This window comes from Dermacentor albipictus, chromosome 7 (assembly GCF_038994185.2).
Source record: "Dermacentor albipictus isolate Rhodes 1998 colony chromosome 7, USDA_Dalb.pri_finalv2, whole genome shotgun sequence".
Lineage (NCBI taxonomy): Eukaryota > Metazoa > Arthropoda > Arachnida > Ixodida > Ixodidae > Dermacentor > Dermacentor albipictus.
Window position 1 is genome coordinate 30,703,538 of NC_091827.1, and position 21,753 is coordinate 30,725,290.

General features: G+C 50.0%; 1 protein-coding gene across 6 annotated transcripts in view; it reads right to left on the reverse strand.

Annotated features, from left to right (window-relative positions):
* The window catches only part of LOC135896389 (homeobox protein Meis1-like), a 441,556-nt gene that overhangs the window by 338,282 nt on the left and 81,521 nt on the right, over positions 1-21,753 (reverse strand). For all 6 annotated transcript variants that reach the window (XM_070521828.1, XM_070521829.1, XM_070521826.1 and 3 more), the window contains one exon: positions 20,065-20,115. In XM_070521828.1, the coding sequence (XP_070377929.1) occupies positions 20,065-20,115 (51 nt within the window). The remainder of the gene's footprint in view (positions 1-20,064; positions 20,116-21,753) is intronic.

Genomic DNA, 21,753 nt, shown 5'->3' on the forward strand with positions numbered 1-21,753 from the left:
TAGACTTAGGCACGCGTTAAAGAACCCCAGGTGGTCGAAATTTCCGGAGTCCTCCACTACGGCGTGCCTCATAATCAGAAAGTGGTTTTGCCACGTTAAACCCCATAATCTACCATAATAGCACGTGGCCCTTCCTAGCAGGTCAGCGGCGTCCATTAGTTACTGAGGTGAAACGTAGCATACCCATATTTTCCGGAAAATGTTCGCTATATCGGGCGATAACGAACAGTTCACTTCGTTGCTTCGAGGTTTTTCGCCGCATTTTACGCTCTATGAATGGGTGCCTGGTAATCCAAAGAGCTTCATTGAATATAAGATTTCCTAAAATTGGGTTTCGTTAAAGCGAGGTCTGATGCACGTGCAAAACATTAAGCGATATGGCTATAGGCTTAGTTAAAAGCGCTGGAAATGAACTGTGAGGCGACGCCAGAAACACACTCTGTAAGGCGCTCCAGAATATGACGTAATCAGAGAGAAATGACCGGTCAACAACAGGATGCTAAGACAAAGAAAGACAATGAATTCGTAAGCTTGAGAAGTAATGGCACAAGTAACGCCAACTTCGTTATGCAGGGGTCATTAAGAAGTATGACGACCACGGTGACGATCATGACGACTATGATGGAAGCATAATGCCAAAGCATGGTCAGAAGAGATAAAAAAGATGGGGGCAAGAGACCAGGTACGTTAGAGAAAGAAAGGAAGGCATCGTCGCTCGTTCTACACCGCTAATCTCATCCGTGATCATTCCGTTCAGCAGGCGAGGCGCCCGTAAGGACTAGCGGCGAAGAGCTGCCGGACCCCCTTCTACGGGTAACCGTTCCTGACTGGCTGAAGCAACTCGTAGCTTTCACTTCAATGCACGGAATTAGCGAGAAAAATACTGGAGAAAATATTCCATGCTCGCGCGCAAATAAAGGCACGATTAACCTCCCGCGCCTTCGCACCGAGCAGGCCTCGCCACCCACACGACCCCAATAGCACCTTCCGCTGACGTACTAGCGCAGTAATACACTACGCGCTCCTTTTTTTTTTTGTCTTCTTCATCGAAATAACGCCGAGGGCGAACGTCACGTGACGAGGAGACGTGACTGTGCATATTTACCCGGCCTGCACTCCAAAGGTGGCCCTGAAAGTCTAGAGAATGGGCGTACGCAATCGTCTTGCGTACATCTGCGTACGCAGGACCAAGGAGCGCTCTCTCTGTCGACTCGTTTTAGAAAACTTACTGACTGTGCCACGTACTTAAAGGCATCTAAAGAGAAGAGGCTTTATGAGCAAACAACGTTTCCTGAAATAGTTAAACGGCCACTGTCACCGTGAGAGGAGCCTTGTTAAAATGTGTGTGTGTACGTGTGCGTTGGGGGGGCGGCGTCGAGGGGGCAGAACAAAGGCGCAAGAACCAAAGGCTGTTGATGGCGCCGTCCTGATGGCGCCGTCCTGATGTTCCTACGCCAGCGTAGTGCATGCTTGGATCAAGTTAATTGTATATCGATAAGGAAGCCCGAAAACTTAGTGCACAAGAAACATCTAAGATGCTGTTGAACTGTGGCTACAAGCAGCGCTATACAGACGGGAACACAAGATGAGCGGCAGACGACACCAGCGCCGATGGGAACACAAGGGACAGACGACAGACGAAGAACAGACGACACACGAGGACCAGACGACACAGGCGGTCTTGTCGTCTGACCCTTGCGTTCCCGTCTGTACTGCGCCACCCGCGAATATGAGCACACCACAGCAGTGTTTCCTACACTTTCGAGACTTGGATGGCAGCTGCATACCACTGCTCTGAAAAACTACGCGGTTGTCGACACCCAGCCAAGACGTGCTGGCTTCCAATCGTCTACACACTGCAACAGCGAGACGAGTCTGGCAGCAGCAGTCGCTTGTGTTCGCCGCGCAGTTAAACAAAACTGCGGCCTAGCTCGCGGACTTCTCGTTTTCGGCTTGCCGCCGGTGGTCCAGCTGCATTCTCTCGCGATACAATATACGCATACGCAGTTGACCAGGGATGGCAAAGCGGGAGAGATGCGCAGGGAGAAGGTGGGGGAGCGGGTACGTAACAAAAAGAGATCGCAGCGGGAGATTAAAAACGCTCTATCAAACTTCTTCCCCGAGGGGAAAGAGCGACCGATTACGAAGAAGAAGAAAAAAATGGATTCTATAAACAAAAACAAAAATCCACACACACACACGTCGCAGCCGCACCGGGAGGGCGGGTCTTCCACTGCAGAGGTCATTAGTTTGATCGGAATGCCCATCTCATCGGGAGCCAGCCGCTGCAGCTTACGTGTATGTACTGTGCACCAGGAAAGCAAGAAAGAATAACAATTAAACAACAAAAAAGGAAAAACAGAAGCGAGAAAAGAAGAAGAGCGAGAGAAAACAAAGAACACCCGACGAACAGAAGAACCAAGAAGCTGGAGGCTAAGCGAGAGAACCAATAGCGAGAGGGGCAAAGAAAATTAAAACGAATAAAAGATTACTTCCGAGATAGGAAGAAGCGGTTCTCCCTTTGAAACGATTGAGCAGCCGGGCCCCTATGCGCGCGCAGGCGCACTCTTTTTCCGAGTCGCGCCAAAAGCCGAAGCCGGTTTCGTCTAGCGCACTGGGTGCGGGCTTTGGGCGAGAGGGAACGAGAGGGAACGAGAGAGAAAAGTTCGTTAAGGACCGTTCCTTCGCGAGAAGCTACGCGTGTACCCAACCTACACGCACGATCACCCCGACCAGACTGCGTACACCCCGCCATCACCAACTCCACGCAGTGCAGAGAACGTTACCGCCCCTCGTCGGCCAAACTGAACAGACAATTGGGGCTCGTATTAAAGAAAGAAAGAAAAGAAGCCTATTACGCCATAAGAATTGTTCGTAAGAACAAATTCGATCCAATCCTGCTGCCGTATGCATTTCATTTAGCGAACGCGGTCGGGCGAATGGCATAGAGCACGTACAAACGTAAAGCTTTGTGGATTCGGCCCTGCAACTACATATACGACCAGAATCAGCACAATATATTTAGTCCTTGGCTTTCGGCTGAATTTTGCATTACGTGTTTGTTGCATTCTTTACACACGCGCCCCCTTGTCCTTGTCTAATGGCCTTTGGCTTTAAGTTGTTTAATAAATGACAGCGAATGATGAAACCGAAGCGCTCCCCCATTGTCCGCTGCCAATCTTCTTCCACGCTACGCCGCCGACTGACCGGAAGCGCTTCACGGAAGGTTTATCAGCGAACAATGGGCGAGTCATCCCTTCTCTGAAACAGGCTATACCTTATTCAATTCCCTTTGAGCTTTCATGAGCTTGATAAACGATAGTCAAGAAAAGACAAGAAGCGCTCCTTCATCGTCCGTCGCTGATCGCTCTCAGCGCGGAGCCAGCTGAATGGATACCCAGCTTCGCGGAAGGACTAGCCAGCGTACGATGGGCGAGCCCTCCCTCCTCCTCCTCCCTTCTCCGAAACAAGCAGCCGACCCTCGTTAATGATTGGCTGACACGAGCTCCCCCCATCTTTCGCTCCACTGCACGTGAAGTCTGATGAGACGAGGCTTAGCAACAGCAGCGTAACGCCCTCAGCTGCAAAGAAGCCTCAGAAGAGAGGTGGCAGCAGCAGCAGCAGCAGCAGCAGCATCAACAACATTGTGGGATGCGCTTTCGATGTAAGCAAACATGCGGCAATGTTCGCGCAAGCGAGCGTTCCGGAATAATTGCCTTCCAGCCCAATCGAAAAAAAAAAAAAGAAAGGAACACGAAAGGATAAAGTACAGTAGCGTGCACCGCGGATGTACGCTTGTGCGAGCGCGGCAACGAGCATCGGCAACGGCATCGCCATCGCCATCGTCCTCTCGTGGCGGCGATGACGATGGGAATTCCGAGATCGGGCGCTCAACGAAGAGAGAGAGAAACAAACGAAGAACGAAAGAAAAAGAAAGGAATTTCTTCGCAGCGAACTTGCCACACCCAGGCGACGAATATATTGGATTCAATTTGCGGCGGCGCGAACGAGATTGTAGCCAGAGAAAGAGAGAGAGAGAGAAAGAAACAAAAGAGGAAGAAGAAAGAGAAATGGCGATGGGATCGAACAGAAGGGGTTGCAAAGCGGCAGGCTCGCAAAAGACGTGACGACAAGAGGCGAAACGAGCGACGTGAGAACAACTCGCGTGTGGCTGGCTATACGGTCGAACAACCAGAGAAAAAAATACATACACACAACAAAAACACGAAGGAAAGCGGTAGGCCGTCCTTAGAACGACGAAGTCAGAAATGAAACAAAGTGAAAAAAAAAACAAAACAAGATAAACGCAAGGAGGGCTGTGGCGAGAAGAAACGTATAATGGGTCCGGCCGACTCATTCGCTTCGCGCGAAATTAAAAGTCGACCGCGCTGTGCACACACACGCGGCGACGACAGAGAGGGTCAAAAAACGATATAAAGAAAGAAGAAAAGAGAAAGCGCGGAGTAATTAAAGTCCCGGAATTGGAACGTATACACAATGCGCCGGCGGCACATCGCGCACTCGCGTTTTTGTCTCTAGATTCTATCTCGGTTGCCCGAAGAAAGGGCGACGGTAAGAAGAGAAAGAAACGCATAGAAAGGACCGTCGAGGTGCGTGATAACACCGAAGATAATCGGGAAAAGTGTACAAATTATCCAATCTGCGGGCTAGTCTACGATCGGGAAAAAAAGAAAGAAAGCAGCAGACCTCCCACCGACAGGACTACGCGCTACAACATACGAGGTTGCTGCGAATGGAATAGAAACGGATGATAGTATCGCATGGAGATATAATTTGATGGTATTAAGAAGGGGGCTGTGAAGCGGGATACGCAGGAGACAAGCGGACCGCGTTAAGCGAAATATAACCTCGGTCTTACTACATATGCCGTCTGCTCATTGAAAGAAAAAGAGGCCTTCTGGTAACGTGCTTCGGCAGAACTCGTATGCGGTATACGAATCACGGTCGTCTAGCGGGGCTAATCGGCCAATTTGGTCGTCAAGTCTAGCGAAAAAAAAAAACCAGAAAAGTGCGGGCCGACATTGTAGTAAGACTACGCATGGTCTTGTCACATGCTATGCCCATGCGCTATATATGGAACAAACAGATTTGGAACCCAGGAGCTGCGCCGCAGGCCACTTCAGACAAGTGTGATTCAAGTCGCGGGTCCCTCCGATCTTCTTCGACGACAGCTAAAATGTTGTTTTAACTATCGTCGGCAACTTCCTGAGCTACGCATACCGGGTGTTTCAGCGGCGTCTGCTTCCGATTACTATGACCAAGGGATTCGAGAGAAAGCGTTAAGTATTAGCTGACCGAGCCCCCTCCGCAGCAGCGACGGCCACCAAAATCTTCAGGAGAATCGTCAATGTATGGTTACTCACTAAAAACATTTTTAAGCCAATTACCGCTTCAATTAGGTGACATTAGAGAGGATGTTGCAATTACAGTACTCAAGTGAGACAGTGCTCTGAGAATAACATTTTCCTCGACTCCGTTCCACGCGTATAACATGCCAACGCTATACGAAGGCTAGAGAGAGAGACATCTCTCTCCGCTCGCATGCGCGACCAAAACAAAAAGTGCGTCACACATGAAAGCAACACGCTTCGGGTAATTCGACTCAACATTAGATCTCATACTTTTATGCTATAAAATATAACTTATCTATAACGTAGAAGGCGTCGCGGACGTGAGTCTATTCACCACCGAAAGAGCGGTGCGTCCCGCTTCTGCGACCGAAGCGCACAACTCGCTCTCGCGACGATAACATAGTGCGTCGCATGCTCGGAGAACAGAGTTGCGCAATTGTTACGTAATTTGACGCATCGTTACGTCCACAAGTCGTAGTTTTATTACCCGAAGTATAGTTACCCCGCGGGGAAGGCGTCGCAGTCTAAAAAAGCAACTCCACAGCGAAACGCGCGGAGTGATACACCTATGACCGCACTACTTGCGTATGGCTTTCGCAGCGTTACCTGCCAAACACGTGAAAATGAATACAGAAACTTCGCGACTTTCGCAGCTCTGTAGTTTCGAGACATGCGAAACTCAGAATTTGCCGTGTAGAGCACGCTGGCTGTTTTAGGTAATAGCTTTCCGTGCTGCATTTCTCCTCCGTCTGGAGACATATATAAACTCGAACCGCTTTGTCTCGTCTTCGTGAAGACAACCAAGACGCATTGATGCGAGTCACGATATAGCCAATGCACTAACCAACCTGTCTTCGCAAAAGACAGAATGCGGTACGACCCCCTGAAAAATGATTGCCTCGAACTTCGTTCGCGAAAACTTCGAGTGGTTGAAGAGTTACCCGAAGTGCAGACGGTATAGAAGAATGGCCGAAGCAAGGTTTAGCAATTAACGCGTTTGATAGGGCAGTGTGGTAAACGCTTCGACAGGTGGGAACGTCTTGCAGACGTCTTTGCCAAGACGTATTTTAGAGATCACTGTGCATGTCGTGCAGAAGTCTACGCGAACACGTATTTCAGAAGGAGGAGAAATTACTAATGAAGACTTCGCTTTGACAGCTGTCAATAGAAGCCGCTCGCACGGCACAGATCCCGATCACGCCGAAAGACTGCATCGCCCCGGTAAGACGGGACACTCCAAATGAGAAAAAACGGATGCACACTATCCCCAGAGACTAAAATAACGATAAACAAAAGAAAAAGACGATCAAGTAAATGACCGAAAATTTTTGAATACGAATAGTTCGAAGAAAAAAAAAACCTTCCACGGGGAAAGCACTTTACGGAGAGAGGAGGACAAACGCATAGAACATGCAATAACCCCGCCACTCAGAGCAAGCCTAGCGACTTTCTCAGTAAGTTCGCAGGAGGTTACTCGACAAGCAACGCAGCAGCGACCACCGCAACATAGTCGCACCAGCCACCACAGTCGCACCTGCACTTCTGGTACCCATGTGGCTTTCCAGCATCCGCAACAAGACAAAAGCAGTCAGAAAAAGCAGCGCTCTCGATGGGATAAATAAAAGGCTTCGAAAGAAACAACAACAACAGAAAAGACCACTGTAATAACGAGTGCCACCATCTCGACGGCTGATTTGGTTCTCGCCGTTGCAGCAACCCACCACACACACACCACTGGGGCCCTGTGCACTAAAAGGACTGCGCCGTTTCTCTCTTCCTCGCGCGTACAAACGCAGCGCCCCGTCGCGTGAGGCCTACCTGTCACATCACTTCTTTTGCTCCCGCCGTATAATAGGGCGGACAGCGGCTCCGCAAGAAGAGCCGCGCGGAAAGAGAGAAAGAAAAGGAGGAGAGGGGGGTCCCAGTTTCGCATCCGGATTGTCAATCAAAACTGGCTGCCGCCAACACTGGAGGGAGGGAGGCAGCGGGGGTTGGGATGAGGAGGATCCCCCTTTTTGCCTTCTGCCGCTTGCTTTGCTTGCTTGCTTGCTTGCTGGCTTTGGCTTGGCCGTATGTATACGCGTTCGTAGTCGTCGTCGCTGGGGTCAGCAGGACATTCACCTCGCGCATACACAGACGCTGCACCATTCCTGCATGCAGACGCCAACAGCAACTCCCCCCCCCCCTCCCCCCACACACAGCTCGGTCTCGAACGAGGTTAGAGTTGCAGAGGAGTCCGCGTTGAGAGCAACGCCGCCACCAGCCAAGCAGCAGACGACGGAGCAGAAGGACAACAAGAACAGAAGACGAAAACAGAAAAGAGTCTACGCAGACGCTGACTTCACGGCAGAGAAAGACTGTAGATGAGTACTTCTTAGAGGTACGCCGGAGTTGGAGACAGAGAGAGAGGGGGGGGGGGACTGAGTCGTATAAATATCTGGGGATCGGAGACAGGGCGGCGGTGTTGTTGGAGAACACGCGGGCAGCGTCACAAGTGCACCGAGCCAGTTAGAGAATGAGAAAGAGAGCGAGGTGGAGGGGTGTATGTGCGAGACCCGTACAGTTTAGGCATGACCGAGGGCGTGAGGTGTGTCGGCCATGCGCCAGAGCTACGCTCTGAGGCGCACGCTGTGACCCCGCGGTTGTATCGGATGACCGGGAGGTGGAACCGGCATATAGCGTGTTCGAGCGAGGAAGGATCGATTCCAGGAATCGGCCCGGACATAGCAGGGCTAGTTGTTTGGGCTGGATGCTTGGGCCAGTTGTTTGAAGTGGATACTGTCCGCCTGAATATCTCGTGTTTCATCTGTGTGGCATCCGTGTTCTTTTCGCTGCCGTTCAAATGTGCGAATTTCTTCACTGTCTAAGATACCCGTCTGCTGACTGCCGAACAAGGTGCCGCCACACTCAACCACTCAATCAGCCACGACAAGAAGAGCGGCGTTTTCGATCCTGGACTGTGGCACGGATCTTGAGAATTAGGAGCACAGAATATGCACTTGAAACCCACCCACTTGAGCAATGACTGCGCTACGCGAGGTATAAGTTTTGCACGGGACTTGATGTCAGGTAACGAATTCCTTAATTGCATTCCGTAATTATTCCGTGCTACCGAATCGGGGGAGCAAATTAACTACACTAGTGCCAAGCCCTCCAAAGCACTTACTTGTATGCGCGTTTTTCCGTGAAGTATTCTCTACGGAGTGCCTACGTGCTTCTGGTCTTGCAGTTTTTCTCGAGTAACATCTTAAGATGTTCAGAGAGCAGCCATATCAGATGCCAATGACCCACGAGAGAACCAGAGAAATATACTTGTTAAAGAAGTGTGTCTGCAGACGAAATACATGCTCTATGTAGCTAGGACGACACGTCTATACGTCTACGAGAAGTGTAGGAATGATCCACCGACTGTCTAAATCAGCTTTTGTCGGTGTCCCACTCCAAGGCTGCGAATCACTCGTTTTGCCGCCACCAATATTTCTCGTGCCTACACACCGTCGCACCGATCTCGGTCCGCGCATAATCGTGGAAGACAAGGACGTCTACAAGAGGTCTGCAGATATCCCACACATTGTCTCGATTCCTTGTTCTACAAGGCACGAAGCGCCGAAGGTGGTGCCCCCAAACGACCACACAGGAAACCAGAAGACTTCGCCGGACAAGAGAAACAAGTCCACGCATCGTTCTACAAGAGAACGAGGGAGGGGGGGGGGGGGTGAGCAAGCAGGCTGCACGCGCGAAATCCTGGGCCGGCCGGGGCGGCGGGGTGCCCTTGGGATGGCCGTTGCCTTGGGACGCTCAAAAGCCAAGTCGAGCCGGACACGCAAGAGAAGAAAGAGCCACAGCAAGTGGGAACGAGCAGGAACTGTTCTGAGAGATGGGCGAGCTCCGCAGCCACATCGTGCCCACCACGGCCGCCGCCATTGCAGCGGCAAACCAGACTTCACAGCGGGGGTTCCCTCCGCGAGTCTGCGGCAGGAGAGGCAAACGGGCGGAGCATGCAGGACGACGCTTCTTTCTATGTCATTCCGTTCTTTTGTCTCTCTCTTCTTTCTTTTTTCTTATTCTTAGCACATGCATTGGCGGGCTAGTACGGCTTGTATGCTCTCCACCATCGACTCCGCGGCGCCAGGGAGTCGGGGCTGTTGCGAATGCAAAAGGCAGGGGGGACAAATCGTCCTCGCAGCAGCAGCTGCATTCCAATGCAGCTCTTCGAATCGCGTTCGCGATCCCAGAGGATGCCAGAAGGAAGGAGGAGGAGGAGGAGGAGGAGGAGAGAAGAGTGCTCAGCAGAGTACGCGCCATAACGGTGGAACGCCATTGTCATCGTCGATCCAGAATCCGCATAAGAGGCGTGATCGAACGACGACAACTATACACGACAATTCACGACGGGCGCGGGGTGTCTTCACCACGGGCGCGAAATGACGCCCCATCTGAAGTCATTTTCCTTCCAGTTCTAAAAAATTATTTCCCTTGATGCAATTTAAAAAAGAAATTCCTTCAAGTTCTATTTACGCACGACGCCTGATTCTGGGCTGATCGCACAGTAGTGATGACGTGAACGACAATTTTCTACTACCTTGCCATCAGCAGCAGAAGCAGCAAGTTGGGAAGACCCAGTGCTGTTGAAAGCAGAGCCAATCCACTTTTAGTCATGCACATCGCGGTTCCACTGCTTCCACACGATCTTGCCAAAGAGGCTAGCAAGGCGTCCCGAGTGTTTTCCACGGCGGAACAGCTCCGGGATGCTGTCCAACGAGTAAAATGCGCCTCGCTCGCCTTTGCGAAAGGAATAAAGAAACTGAGAACTAACTACAAGCACTGCTACGTTGTCCTCAAATCCGTACTGCCCGCCCATCCAAAACACCACCGCGACTGCCGCTTCACCTCACACCCGACCGCGGCAAACTCGCAATCTTCTTTCAACGTGCCTTCCCCTGGCGTTACCTACCTGCCCACGCGCTTCCACCATTATTTTCCGTCCGCCTCCGTTTCGCAGAGAGAGAGAAGGCGCCTCAAGCGCAGCTCGCATCAAAGCGCGCGCGCGCACACCCCCCTGTATCTGCAGGCCCGAGCGCAGGCCAGCGCGCGCTCAACGGCAAACGGCTTGCGTACGGAGCTTCGCCGAGGTCGGCCGGCCGTCAGCGAAGCAAAGCAAGAGGCGCATCGTCGTCGTCCCCATTCGCCGACGGGGGGGGGGGGGGGGGGGGGGGGGGGGAGGCCGTGCACTCTTGATTACAGTGCTTGTCACTCACTCGTGGCAGTTGGCGGTGGGCGTATCGGGGCCCCGTGGATGCGTGGCCCACGTCGTCGTAGCGCCTCTTGAGACGCGATCTCCGTGTAGCTCGGCCCCTGCAGGTGAAGCTTGCTCGCTCGGCGCGGCGCGCCCAGCGTAGATTGAGAAAAAGAAAAGAAAATGAAAGAAGAAGAGGCCGGCCCTCTCCCCCCCCCCCCCCTTTCGGGTCTTCTGCCTTCTGCTTGGGTCTTCTGCTTGGGTCTTCTGCCTTCTGCTGAAGAGTCCGGCCCTACCGCCTTTCTTTCTCCAGCAGGGAATACGCGAACGCTGAGATTGCCCGACGCGCCGCATATGTATATGTTTAGCAGCTGCAGCAGTGAGCCCTTATACAGGAGGCTCAGCTGCTAGTAACCACGTCTATATCCCATCAAGGCGGCAGACCACTGAGTCGCTTTATACGAGAGAGAGCTTTCTTATTGAAATGCAGATAATTATACCCGTGTACACGCAGACGCATCTCGCAGAAGTCGTTTTTTCGGCGCTATGGAAGCTGCAGGACTCCTTAGCCAATCAGGAAGCGCAAGTGTCCCTAGATATGTGTTCATCCGCGCCGCGTCGTCTGCTCACCGCCGCGGTAATTCGCGGTTTGCGACGTACATGTGCAAAGGTCCTAACATGTAAGCTGTCGCTGTAACGTACCGAGCAAAAGAGAAAAATACTCTTTAGTCCTGCCAATAATCGGACGGTTACGCCCGGGACTACATTCCGCTGCGCAAGGATATTGCCTGTGTACGCCTCGTACATTCGACAGCGTTGCAAACGACTTGTGAGAAAGAGAAGAAACGCTATTCTGCGTAGGGGAAGAGGATCGGGAACAGAACGACCCCAGGGGAGCCAGGGCGGCAAAGGGGAGAAAAACGTAAGGCAATGTGATAATTGTAATGTACAGGCGAGACAAAAGTGATCGGGTTGATGTAAACAGTCAGCTAAGCCAATATCTTCAAGAAATACGAAAAAAAAATATCAAACTAGACGTCGCTTTGAAGAATGGGTATGACCTAGCATTCTTCCTAGATCTATATAGTCGGATACAACTGAAACAAATGGAAGTACAAATGAAAAACTTCACCTCCAAGATATACGTTTGCACAGTGTCCGTCCACGCTTAGAGCCTCGTCTTTACGCGTTACGCTTGGTATGCGCGCGCACGCGTTCCAAATAGAGAAACTATAGAACGGAAAGTTCTCAGCAACACACCCGTCTTACCTTACTATTAGAGTTTTAGATTAGGAGAGGCAAGTGACTTGCGTAAGCTAGATCTAGGGGGCGCCACGGTACTGCGCAAGCGCAGAACCAGACGTAGGGATCTGCGCATGCGCAGTACCGTGGCCCCCTAGTTCTCGCGTACGCAAGCTGCTTGCATCCCCCAATCCAAAACTCCCTACTGTCCGCGTAACGGTCGTCCGCGGAGCCGTGCTGTTCGTCGTCTCGGTATACACTACAAAACCGCAAACACTACAGCATGCATTATGCAAAATAGAAGTGAGGCGTGCAGACAGGACACAAGAGTAGAGAAGTGGACAACACGAACGCCACTTCTCTACTCTTGTGTCCTGTCTGCACGCCTCACTTCTATTTTGCATAATGAATCCTTACCAACTAGATCAGCTTTCTGTCGTTCTAAACTACAGCATGGCTCGCCGCTACCGGTACGAGTTCGAGCTGCCGTTATTGATTTGTTTTCATGCTTTTCTGTTTGTTTCTTTCTCGGGCTTGTAACGTCGGCGTGGCTGGTCGCGCCGTGTGCATATTGTGGGGGACACTCGAACACGTCAGCAGAACGCAGCCGTCCGGAAGAGGCCCGGAGGTTCCAACCACGGACCGCCAAACACAAGAAACAAACAAACAAACAAACAGAAACTAAAGAAAGCCGCAGAACGAACGAACGAACGACCGAACAAAGAAAGTAGAAACAAAACAAGCGCCGCATCGCGCGAAGATAATGCCGAACCGCGTGCAGAGGAACAACAGCGACGAGAAGAAGAGGTAACGCCGCAGCGTCCCGGGACGCCAGGGGGCGTAGCCGTCACCGGGCCGCCGTGCGGACACAATGGCGGAGGCCGACGCTCAAACTAAGCGTGACGTGACGGCTCCGTGACAGGTACCCATCACGACCGGCAGAAATGCCGGCTAGAGAAAGAAGTCCCCGGTGGTTGTTGTTTTCCCGGCATTTCCTTCTTTTTTTTATATGTATGTCTATCGCCTGTCTCCTCCCTCTTGCCTTTTACGTTTTTCGTTTTTCTTGATTAGCGCTCTCTGAATAGGCCTCGCGTAACGTCTAAGTAAAAAAGAAAGGTAAAAAATATCCGAAGACGGCGGAACGCAGCAAGCGGTGATTGGAGAAGCGAAACAGCTAGTTCTTCCCGAGGCCATCGCGGACACAAAAGGCCAAGGACTCGCTTCCAAAAAGAATGAAGGACAAAAAGAAGGCATTTAGCGTAGCGGAGAGAAGCTCTGACATCTTACAAATGTTGGTATATGTTGTCAAGAACGGCGAGTTGCGCAACAAGATTGCCACCTTGCCACCCGATTACGACAAGGGGTGCAAGACGCGCACTTCCCCCTCTCCGTCGCTGCAGCTGCGAGGCGTTCAAAGAAGCGACCTTTGCGCTGGAATCCGCCGCCTCCCTCCAGCCCCTTCGACATTGTGACGGGACGAGTTCGGTGTGTGGACAATGATTCCACGCGGAGCTGATTTGACCCGCCTGGTCAAGCTGCCGCGGGAACGGCTTATTTTTGTGCTTCTCACGGTTCGGAGTGGCTCGGAACAATGAGCGACGCGCGATCGACAACGACAGTTTCCCGGAACGGCACCCCGTGCGGTTGCCTCTGTGTACGGAATGTGTGTGCCTTTGTGTCTGTAAACTGGTCTTCAGAGCAGCTGCGAGTTGGTGATGTGTAAACGAACAGCCGCCGCGTCGTAGGACCGGCGGATCGAGTGTATAAAAACTGTGGTTGTGCGAATGTTGGACACTTCTCTTGAGCAGTCATGTTAGACTGAGTCACTTCTCTCATGCAGTCCTGTTGGACTAATACTCTTTTTCTCAAGCAGTCATGTTAGACTGAGTTAATTTCTGTAAATAAACCCCTTTTTCCTCGTTCTCGATGAGAAGCAGTTCTTCACTTCATCAACGATCTCAGCGTAAATAAGTTGGACGACGGCATGGGCCAGCTACCTTCGAATTCATGCCGTACTCCAATCTTGGCAAAGGACCACGGACGAAGGGATTGAGCCCCCAATCCTGACAACTGGCTGACAGCGGTGAGATGGACTTTGCGACATGGTGCTGTATCTGCGGTGAGTGCTTGGTTTTTGCTTTGACTCTCTAGGCTTCATTTTGTGGTTGTTCTGTTTAGAACAGTAGGGAAGCTAGATTGTTGTGTGTTAGCTAGGTTGTGTTTTCCTAGCTAGATTTAGAGAGCAGAATCAAGGCAGTAAAGCAGCAGTCATGGAGTTAAGGACACTGCTGAGAGACGAGTTGTTGATTGTTGGTGAGGAACTGGGCCTAGATGTACGCAAGGAAATGCTCAAATCGGAATTATTGGAGCTAATTTCCAATCAGGCCAGTGAGCAAGATATTGAAATGGGATTGGAACTTCTCAAAAAGAGAGAGAAACGGGAAAAAGAAAGAGAAGAACGAGAGAGAGAGGAACGGGATAGAGAGAGAGAGGAACGCGATAAAGAAAGGGAGGAACGCGATAAAGATCGCGAGTTAAGAAAAATGCAACTGGAACTTGAAAGCAAACGTTTGGAGATGTCTCAAGGAAGTGAAGGCGCTCTGGGACGATCAAGTGAGGCAGAATCGTACCGCATGGACAGGCTATTAAAGCCATTTGAGGTCGGGACCGACATAGGCTTGTTCCTAAGCAATTTTGAAAGGACTTGCGAAAAGATGAACTTCGGCCCGAGTACATGGCCACAGCGGTTGCTGTCTATGTTGCCGTGTGAGGCGGCGGAAGTAATCGCCAGATTGAGTGTGCAGGATGCATATGATTATGCAAAAGTTAAGGCTAGTCTCCTGAAGAAATACCGCCTTTCAGCCGAAGCTTTTCGGCAAAGGTTTAGGAGCACAGGCAAGAAAGATAGCGAGGGCTATCCGGAGTTTGCATATAGCTTAAAGGCCAACCTAGTCGAGTGGCTTAAAAGCGCGGAAGCGTACGACAGCAGAGACATGATCATTGAATGCATGTGTCTAGAGCAGTTTTACAAAACCATCCCCCAAGCTGTGAAACTGTGGGTGCAAGACAGAGGTAATGTAAACACTGTGGAAAGGGCGGCTGAATTAGCCGAAGAGTACGCAACCCGTAGAAAATTGAACGCCGAGGAGGGAAACTGGGACGGTCGAAATGGACCGCGGAAACCATTTCCGTTCAAAAAGGGTGCGCAAACTAGACGATCAGAGCCTGTAGACATGGCGGAAAAGCGCGCAGAAAAGAGCGAGGAGAAGCTTAACGGAGAAACCACACAAAAAGAACATAAAAGAAAATTCGAATCTGTTAGACCAATTCGCTGTTACAAATGCCACAAACTGGGACATATAGCTGTAAACTGCGAGAAGTCTAGCGTAGTTTTTTCCTACGTGGAGGAAAAAGATGAGAATATGGAACTTTTAAGTCCATATCTCCACGACCTGCAAGTTAATGGAAAACCATGCCGAGTGCTAAGAGACGGTGCCGCTACGCTGGACATTGTCCATCCGTCTTACGTGATGGTAGAGGACTTCACCGGAGAAGTAGCATGGATAAAACAGGTTGTAGAAGAACACAGCGTGTGTCTGCCCATGGCCAAAGTCAAAATCAGTGGACCATTCGGGGAGCTAGAGACTGAGGCTGCAGTTTCCAAATTTTTGTCACTGCAGTATCTCTACATCTTTTCGAATCGTTCGAATCAGTTACTGCGTGACAGAGGGCTCAAACTGGGAGAGGGCATAGTACAGGCATTGACCAGAGGCCAAGCTCGTAAGATCGCGGCGCTTTCGGCTGAAAATGCTCAAGCTCCTCCAGCTGAAGCAGAAAAGGGGATAGCTTCAATACCCGAATCCGAGCTAGGCCCGAGGGACAAAAGAACAGATGAGGAGAGCCTGCCAGTTGACCAGCTCAATGAGAGCGTAGCACTAGAGTGTCAGAGTTCTAGCCTGCAGGAAGAGCATGCAGACGCGCTCACAAGCGAGACAGGGTCGTTATTATCACCGGCCTCAAATAACTTTGATCAACTCTTACGCGTGGATAGAGAGTCACTGGCAGCTGAGCAAAAGAATGATGAGAGCTTAGCTAAATTACGTGACACAGCTAAAGAAGGCATTGCTAGGCGCAACGTAACGATACATGAGAAAGGAGGATTGTTGTATCGGCATTACAGAGATCGAAAGGGTAAGATTTTAGATCAGTTAGTCATACCTACTAAGTATAGGGAGGACCTTTTGAGTCTTTGTCATGGAAATGGGTGGTCCGGCCACCTAGGCATAAACAAATCAAAGGAAAGATTGCTTATGGAATACTACTGGCCTGGCTGTTTCAAAGATGTAGAAAACTTTGTAAGATCATGCGACGCCTGCCAGCGTTCTGGTAAACCAGGAGAGACTTGGAAAGCTCCACTGAAGGTAGTGCCCTTAATAACAGAGCCTTTCAGACGGCTTGTAATAGACACGGTAGGGCCTCTTCCAAAAACAAAATCAGGCTATAGGTACTTGTTTACCATGCTGTGTCCGGCTACCAAGTTTCCAGAAGCAATCCCTTTGAAAGAGCTCAGCTCCACTGAAGTAGTAGACGCGCTTTTGACAGTGTTTGCACGAGTTGGGTTTCCAGCCGAAATTCAGGCAGATCAAGGGTCAGTATTCACGAGCGCACTGACTTCCACATTCTTGCAAAAGTGCGGGGTAAAGTTAATACACAGTTCTGTCTATCACCCTCAGTCAAACAGTGTAGAGAGGTGGCATTCGGTGCTTAAGCGAGTTTTGCGTGCGCTCTGTTACGAGCACAAGGAGGACTGGGAGAACTGTCTGCCGGCAACTTTGTTTGCTTTGCGAACGGTTCCACATGAAGCGACAGGGTTCTCACCAGCAGAACTAGTGTATGGGAGGACACTCCGTTCTCCACTGAGAATGTTAAGAGAGATGTGGGAGGAAAGAGGGGAGAGTCCAACCGTGGTTGAATACGTGCTAAATTTACTGGAACGGCTAAGCGCAACCCAAGAACTAGTCGGAAAGAACATGGCACTAGCTCAAAAGAACGCCAAATTCTATTACGACAGGAATGCGAGGCTTCGTACGTTTGAAGCCGGCTTAACGATGAAAGCGGAAAAGTGTAGGTTCGGTTGTTCACAGGTTACTTATCTGGGCCATGTTGTTGGTCAGGGCATGAGACGGCCGGCTGAGCTGAAAATAGCTACGATTGGAGATTTTTCTCAGCCGCGCACGAAAACGGACGTTCGTTCATTTTTGGGACTTGTGGGGTACTATCAACGGTACATTCCGAATTACTCGCAATTGGCAAGTCCATTAACAGACGCCCTCCGAAAGGGAGCACCGAGTAACGTACACTGGGATAAGGACAAAGAGAACGCTTTCCAAAGTTTGAAGACGCTATTGGTTTCTCGCCCTGTGCTTCGCGCGCCAGACTACACAAAGGAATTCATAGTTCAATGCGACGCAAGCGACAGAGGTATGGGCGTGGTACTTAGTCAAGTCGGCGACGATAACGAGGAGCATCCTATCCTCTACGCCAGCCGTAAACTAAATGTAAGAGAGGAAGCCTACAGCGCTTCAGAGAAGGAATGCGCTTGTTTGGTTTGGGCCGCCCAGAAGTTGTCGTGTTACTTGTACGGAGCGAAGTTCATCTTCGAGACCGACCACTGTCCTCTGACGTGGCTCAATCAAATGTCACACAAAAACGGCCGCTTGCTCCGATGGAGCCTCACTCTCCAAGAGTACAACTTCTCCGTTAGATATAAGAAGGGAAAGTTGCATAGCAATGCGGATGGTTTGAGCAGGCTAATTTGAATTCTGCGTTTGGGGGTCCCGCCTAAATTTTAGGGTTACTAGTGTTAATTTTATTAAGCGAAGAAGATCCCCTCTCATTTAGCAGGATTCCCTCCATTGATTGCTGAATTTGTCAGCAGGAATTTGCTTCAGAAATTGGCATAGCAACATGCAGCATTTTTTGTTTGCTTCTGCACTTATGTTGTTGTTGTTTTTTTTTGAAGCCTAGCGAGTTTAAAGTGAGAGCCAATGCACGTCATCTCGGCGCAGAGCCGTGTTGTGGGGTTCATTTTGCAGTTGCCTGTCCTTGTTGGATGTTTTGGGGCGGTGACATCAATGCACAGGTGGTCGCTGCGAGCCAAGACATCAATCCCCCCCTTGACCAGCAGCCGTTCTCTTCCTGCCTAGCGGTTGTCAGCGCTAGACAGTCGAGACTTTTCGGGCCATGGAGGCGCTGTCAAGAACGGCGAGTTGCGCAACAAGATTGCCACCTTGCCACCCGATTACGACAAGGGGTGCAAGACGCGCACTTCCCCCTCTCCGTCGCTGCAGCTGCGAGGCGTTCAAAGAAGCGACCTTTGCGCTGGAATCCGCCGCCTCCCTCCAGCCCCTTCGACATTGTGACGGGACGAGTTCGGTGTGTGGACAATGATTCCACGCGGAGCTGATTTGACCCGCCTGGTCAAGCTGCCGCGGGAACGGCTTATTTTTGTGCTTCTCACGGTTCGGAGTGGCTCGGAACAATGAGCGACGCGCGATCGACAACGACAGTTTCCCGGAACGGCACCCCGTGCGGTTGCCTCTGTGTACGGAATGTGTGTGCCTTTGTGTCTGTAAACTGGTCTTCAGAGCAGCTGCGAGTTGGTGATGTGTAAACGAACAGCCGCCGCGTCGTAGGACCAGCGGATCGAGTGTATAAAAACTGTGGTTGTGCGAATGTTGGACACTTCTCTTGAGCAGTCATGTTAGACTGAGTCACTTCTCTCATGCAGTCCTGTTGGACTAATACTCTTTTTCTCAAGCAGTCATGTTAGACTGAGTTAATTTCTGTAAATAAACCCCTTTTTCCTCGTTCTCGATGAGAAGCAGTTCTTCACTTCATCAACGATCTCAGCGTAAATAAGTTGGACGACGGCATGGGCCAGCTACCTTCGAATTCATGCCGTACTCCAATCTTGGCAAAGGACCACGGACGAAGGGATTGAGCCCCCAATCCTGACAATGTATACGTTCTGTCTCGTTTCTGTTGACTTTGGTCGCAATCGGTATGCGTTTTGTTGAAATGAAGCTGAGTATACGAGGTGGGCGATTTCGGAATCGCGCATCGGAGGGGCTGCAAACGTTCAATCGCATTCCAGAAGCATAACGCATAGTGCCGAACAAAAATTAAGCGTCGTAAGTACTTGCAGGCACAGGCTGGTTGATTAGACACGCTTACCCAGATATGAACTGCCAGAAGCAAACGTTTCCGGAACACGAGATTCGCGAAAAAGAAAGACTGAATTCCCCGCGAGTTGCGGGCACATAGTTTCGCATTCAAAGCGCTTAATCGTCGCGGACAAGAAGCAGAGAAAAGTGCATTAAAGCGTTCTTGCGCCAGTAGCTGTATCAAACCAGCTAACCCAGAAGGCTGTGCACGAATTCATAAAGTTTCTATACCCAGCTCTACACCATACTCTATACACACTATACTTACACTTTATACAGCCTCTACGCTTGTTTTTGGGACCGTACAGTGATCCTTTAAAATAGAAGCGCCACTCCGCAAGAGAGAAGAAATTCGCATTTGTCTCGCAACTCATATCCTTTAAACATCTGTGGCCCGACTGTAAGTCCAGCGCTCAGGAGGAGCAAGAGACTAAGGACGAGAAGTTGCGAGTCAGCGTTAGGCCTAGTTCCACTTAAATGGACACTATAACAAACAACGTTAAGTTAAATACTTATCACGTAGACAAGCTTCCGGAACGCCGAAAACGGTCACTATTATACAGCATACACTCTAAATCTCGATCTGCCTACGTTCCGTATATTAAGTGGAACAATGTTTATGAAAATATGTCCCGCTTGCTGAGTGGCGCCTATGTGTGACGAAATTAGGAGCGATACATAGTAGCAGAGACAAAAGGCTTCACCGAAGGAAGAGATGGCGCTTAAATACATTCGTTTAACGTAAGTTCTACTTAGTAAACGGCACAGGTTTTTCTATACGTTCCGTTTAGCTTCTGAAACTTATAGGTGGAACCAGGTTGACAGCGCCAGCAAATACGGGTCTTGTCCCCCGTTTGTAAAAGATGCGTCGGTTTTCGAATCCTTTTCAACAAGTATACGAAATTTATCGCTGTTCGCAAAACACACCGGTAGTCCGGGGCAAAACTACATCTATGCAAGCAGAGAGGTCGGAGGCGAGGACACTCACCTTTTCGAGCTCTAGAAGGTGAAACCTGAGAACTTGGATGGCTTGCACCATCTGTCGGGATTGATACAAGGAGGAGAAAAAACGAGACAACAAGGATCAGTTGTACAGCTGGTTGCAGCACACATGAAAAGCTCAATATTGAAACCGCAAGGCCTGCTGCATTAAGGCTGAAAAGTGAGCGAAGCTGGCCGCGTTTGCAGGCTTTACAACGGCTAATGAATCAGGTGGATTTTCGAAGGGCGCCATCAAATTTTGTAGTGAACGAGTATTTCCAGCCGCCTCTTAAGACTTTATCTGCTGCGTTAGATGCCGCCGTATACAACATGAAGGGCAAGCAAAAGACTGTCTTGTCGTTCAACCTTTAGGGAGACTAATTCGAGTTCATGAGTAATTTCATTGTGAACTCTACTTCTTACACTGAGCGCATGCTCCAGGTTTACGTGAAGATGCGATGTTTGTGCGCGTTGTCGGCATGTATTTGGGTGTTTAGTGCATAAGTTTTTTCCTCTGTGTGTTTGCGTGTCGTGGACATGTTTCTATGTGTTTGTGCGCGTGTCTGTTTTATAAGCATGTGTTATGCACTGTTCGTGCTTCTGCGTGTGTGAGAGAGAAAACGTATTGTGGATGCTAGTGTTTATACCAATATGGTGCATACCAATCTCAACAAGCATTGGTAAAGATATCTAAAGTCGTTTCGGTGCGTTTACTTAGCAATGACAACGTTACAGGAATAAGGTAGCACCAGTGTCACCAGTGTCTTTTTTTTTCTTTTAGAACAACCGAAGACTGCAACAAGCAGACAAGTGGATTCATTCATTCATTCGAAGATTTTCCTAAATGTTGTTGAAGATTGTAAACACAGTAACTGCATGTCACGTACCGATTCTACGCAATTTGTCCTTTGCAGCACTCGATTCTTTGCAAGTAATGCATACTTCCTCAGTGTTTGTTCTTACTATCCTGTGAAAGTGTAATGCTTACGTGATGTTTATTGCTGTTGCTTATGTTCCTAGTTTTCAGGATGCCAATGGCACCCTCTACACCCCCCTAGGGATGTTTTAGGGGCAATGTAGGTATGTGTAATAAATAAATTAATATAACACGTGCTCTCATGCTTGCCGGTAAGCCAAACAGTGTTCAGAAAGCGGCATGACGCTCCATACCTTCATTTTTTTTTATCGCAGCCTTTGTGCATAACGTCAATAAACCCGGAGATCCGAAGACATTCTCGGAAAGTTCGTAGCGGAATTTCTTTTTTTTTTTTTCAAGACAGCGTGGCCTTTCGTCAGCTATAACAAACACGCCTTCTATTTAACGCGCTCTCGTGTTACAAAGGTGAAACAAGAAGGCAGCTGGCAGATTTTAGAACAACACACGGAGAGAAAATATAACCTCGTCTCAAGAAAAACTGCATGCGCATCGTACGCGAAAGGATGCGTTTTCATCAGGTGATCGAATTCTCCCTGGCGACTACACCTACATCATCGTGGCTGGTCAGCGCACGAAACACCGACTAATAGAAAGTTTTAGCGGTCCTGTAACGTGTGCCCTACATACAGTGCGGCAACAGGCCCTATAGTAGCCGCGTCAAAATAGTCTCAGTCGATGGATGTGCAGCTGAGCACACAACATCGTGCTGTTTACCGGAAAACAGCAGGGTTGAATAACCACTCTGTCGTAGGTAGGGTT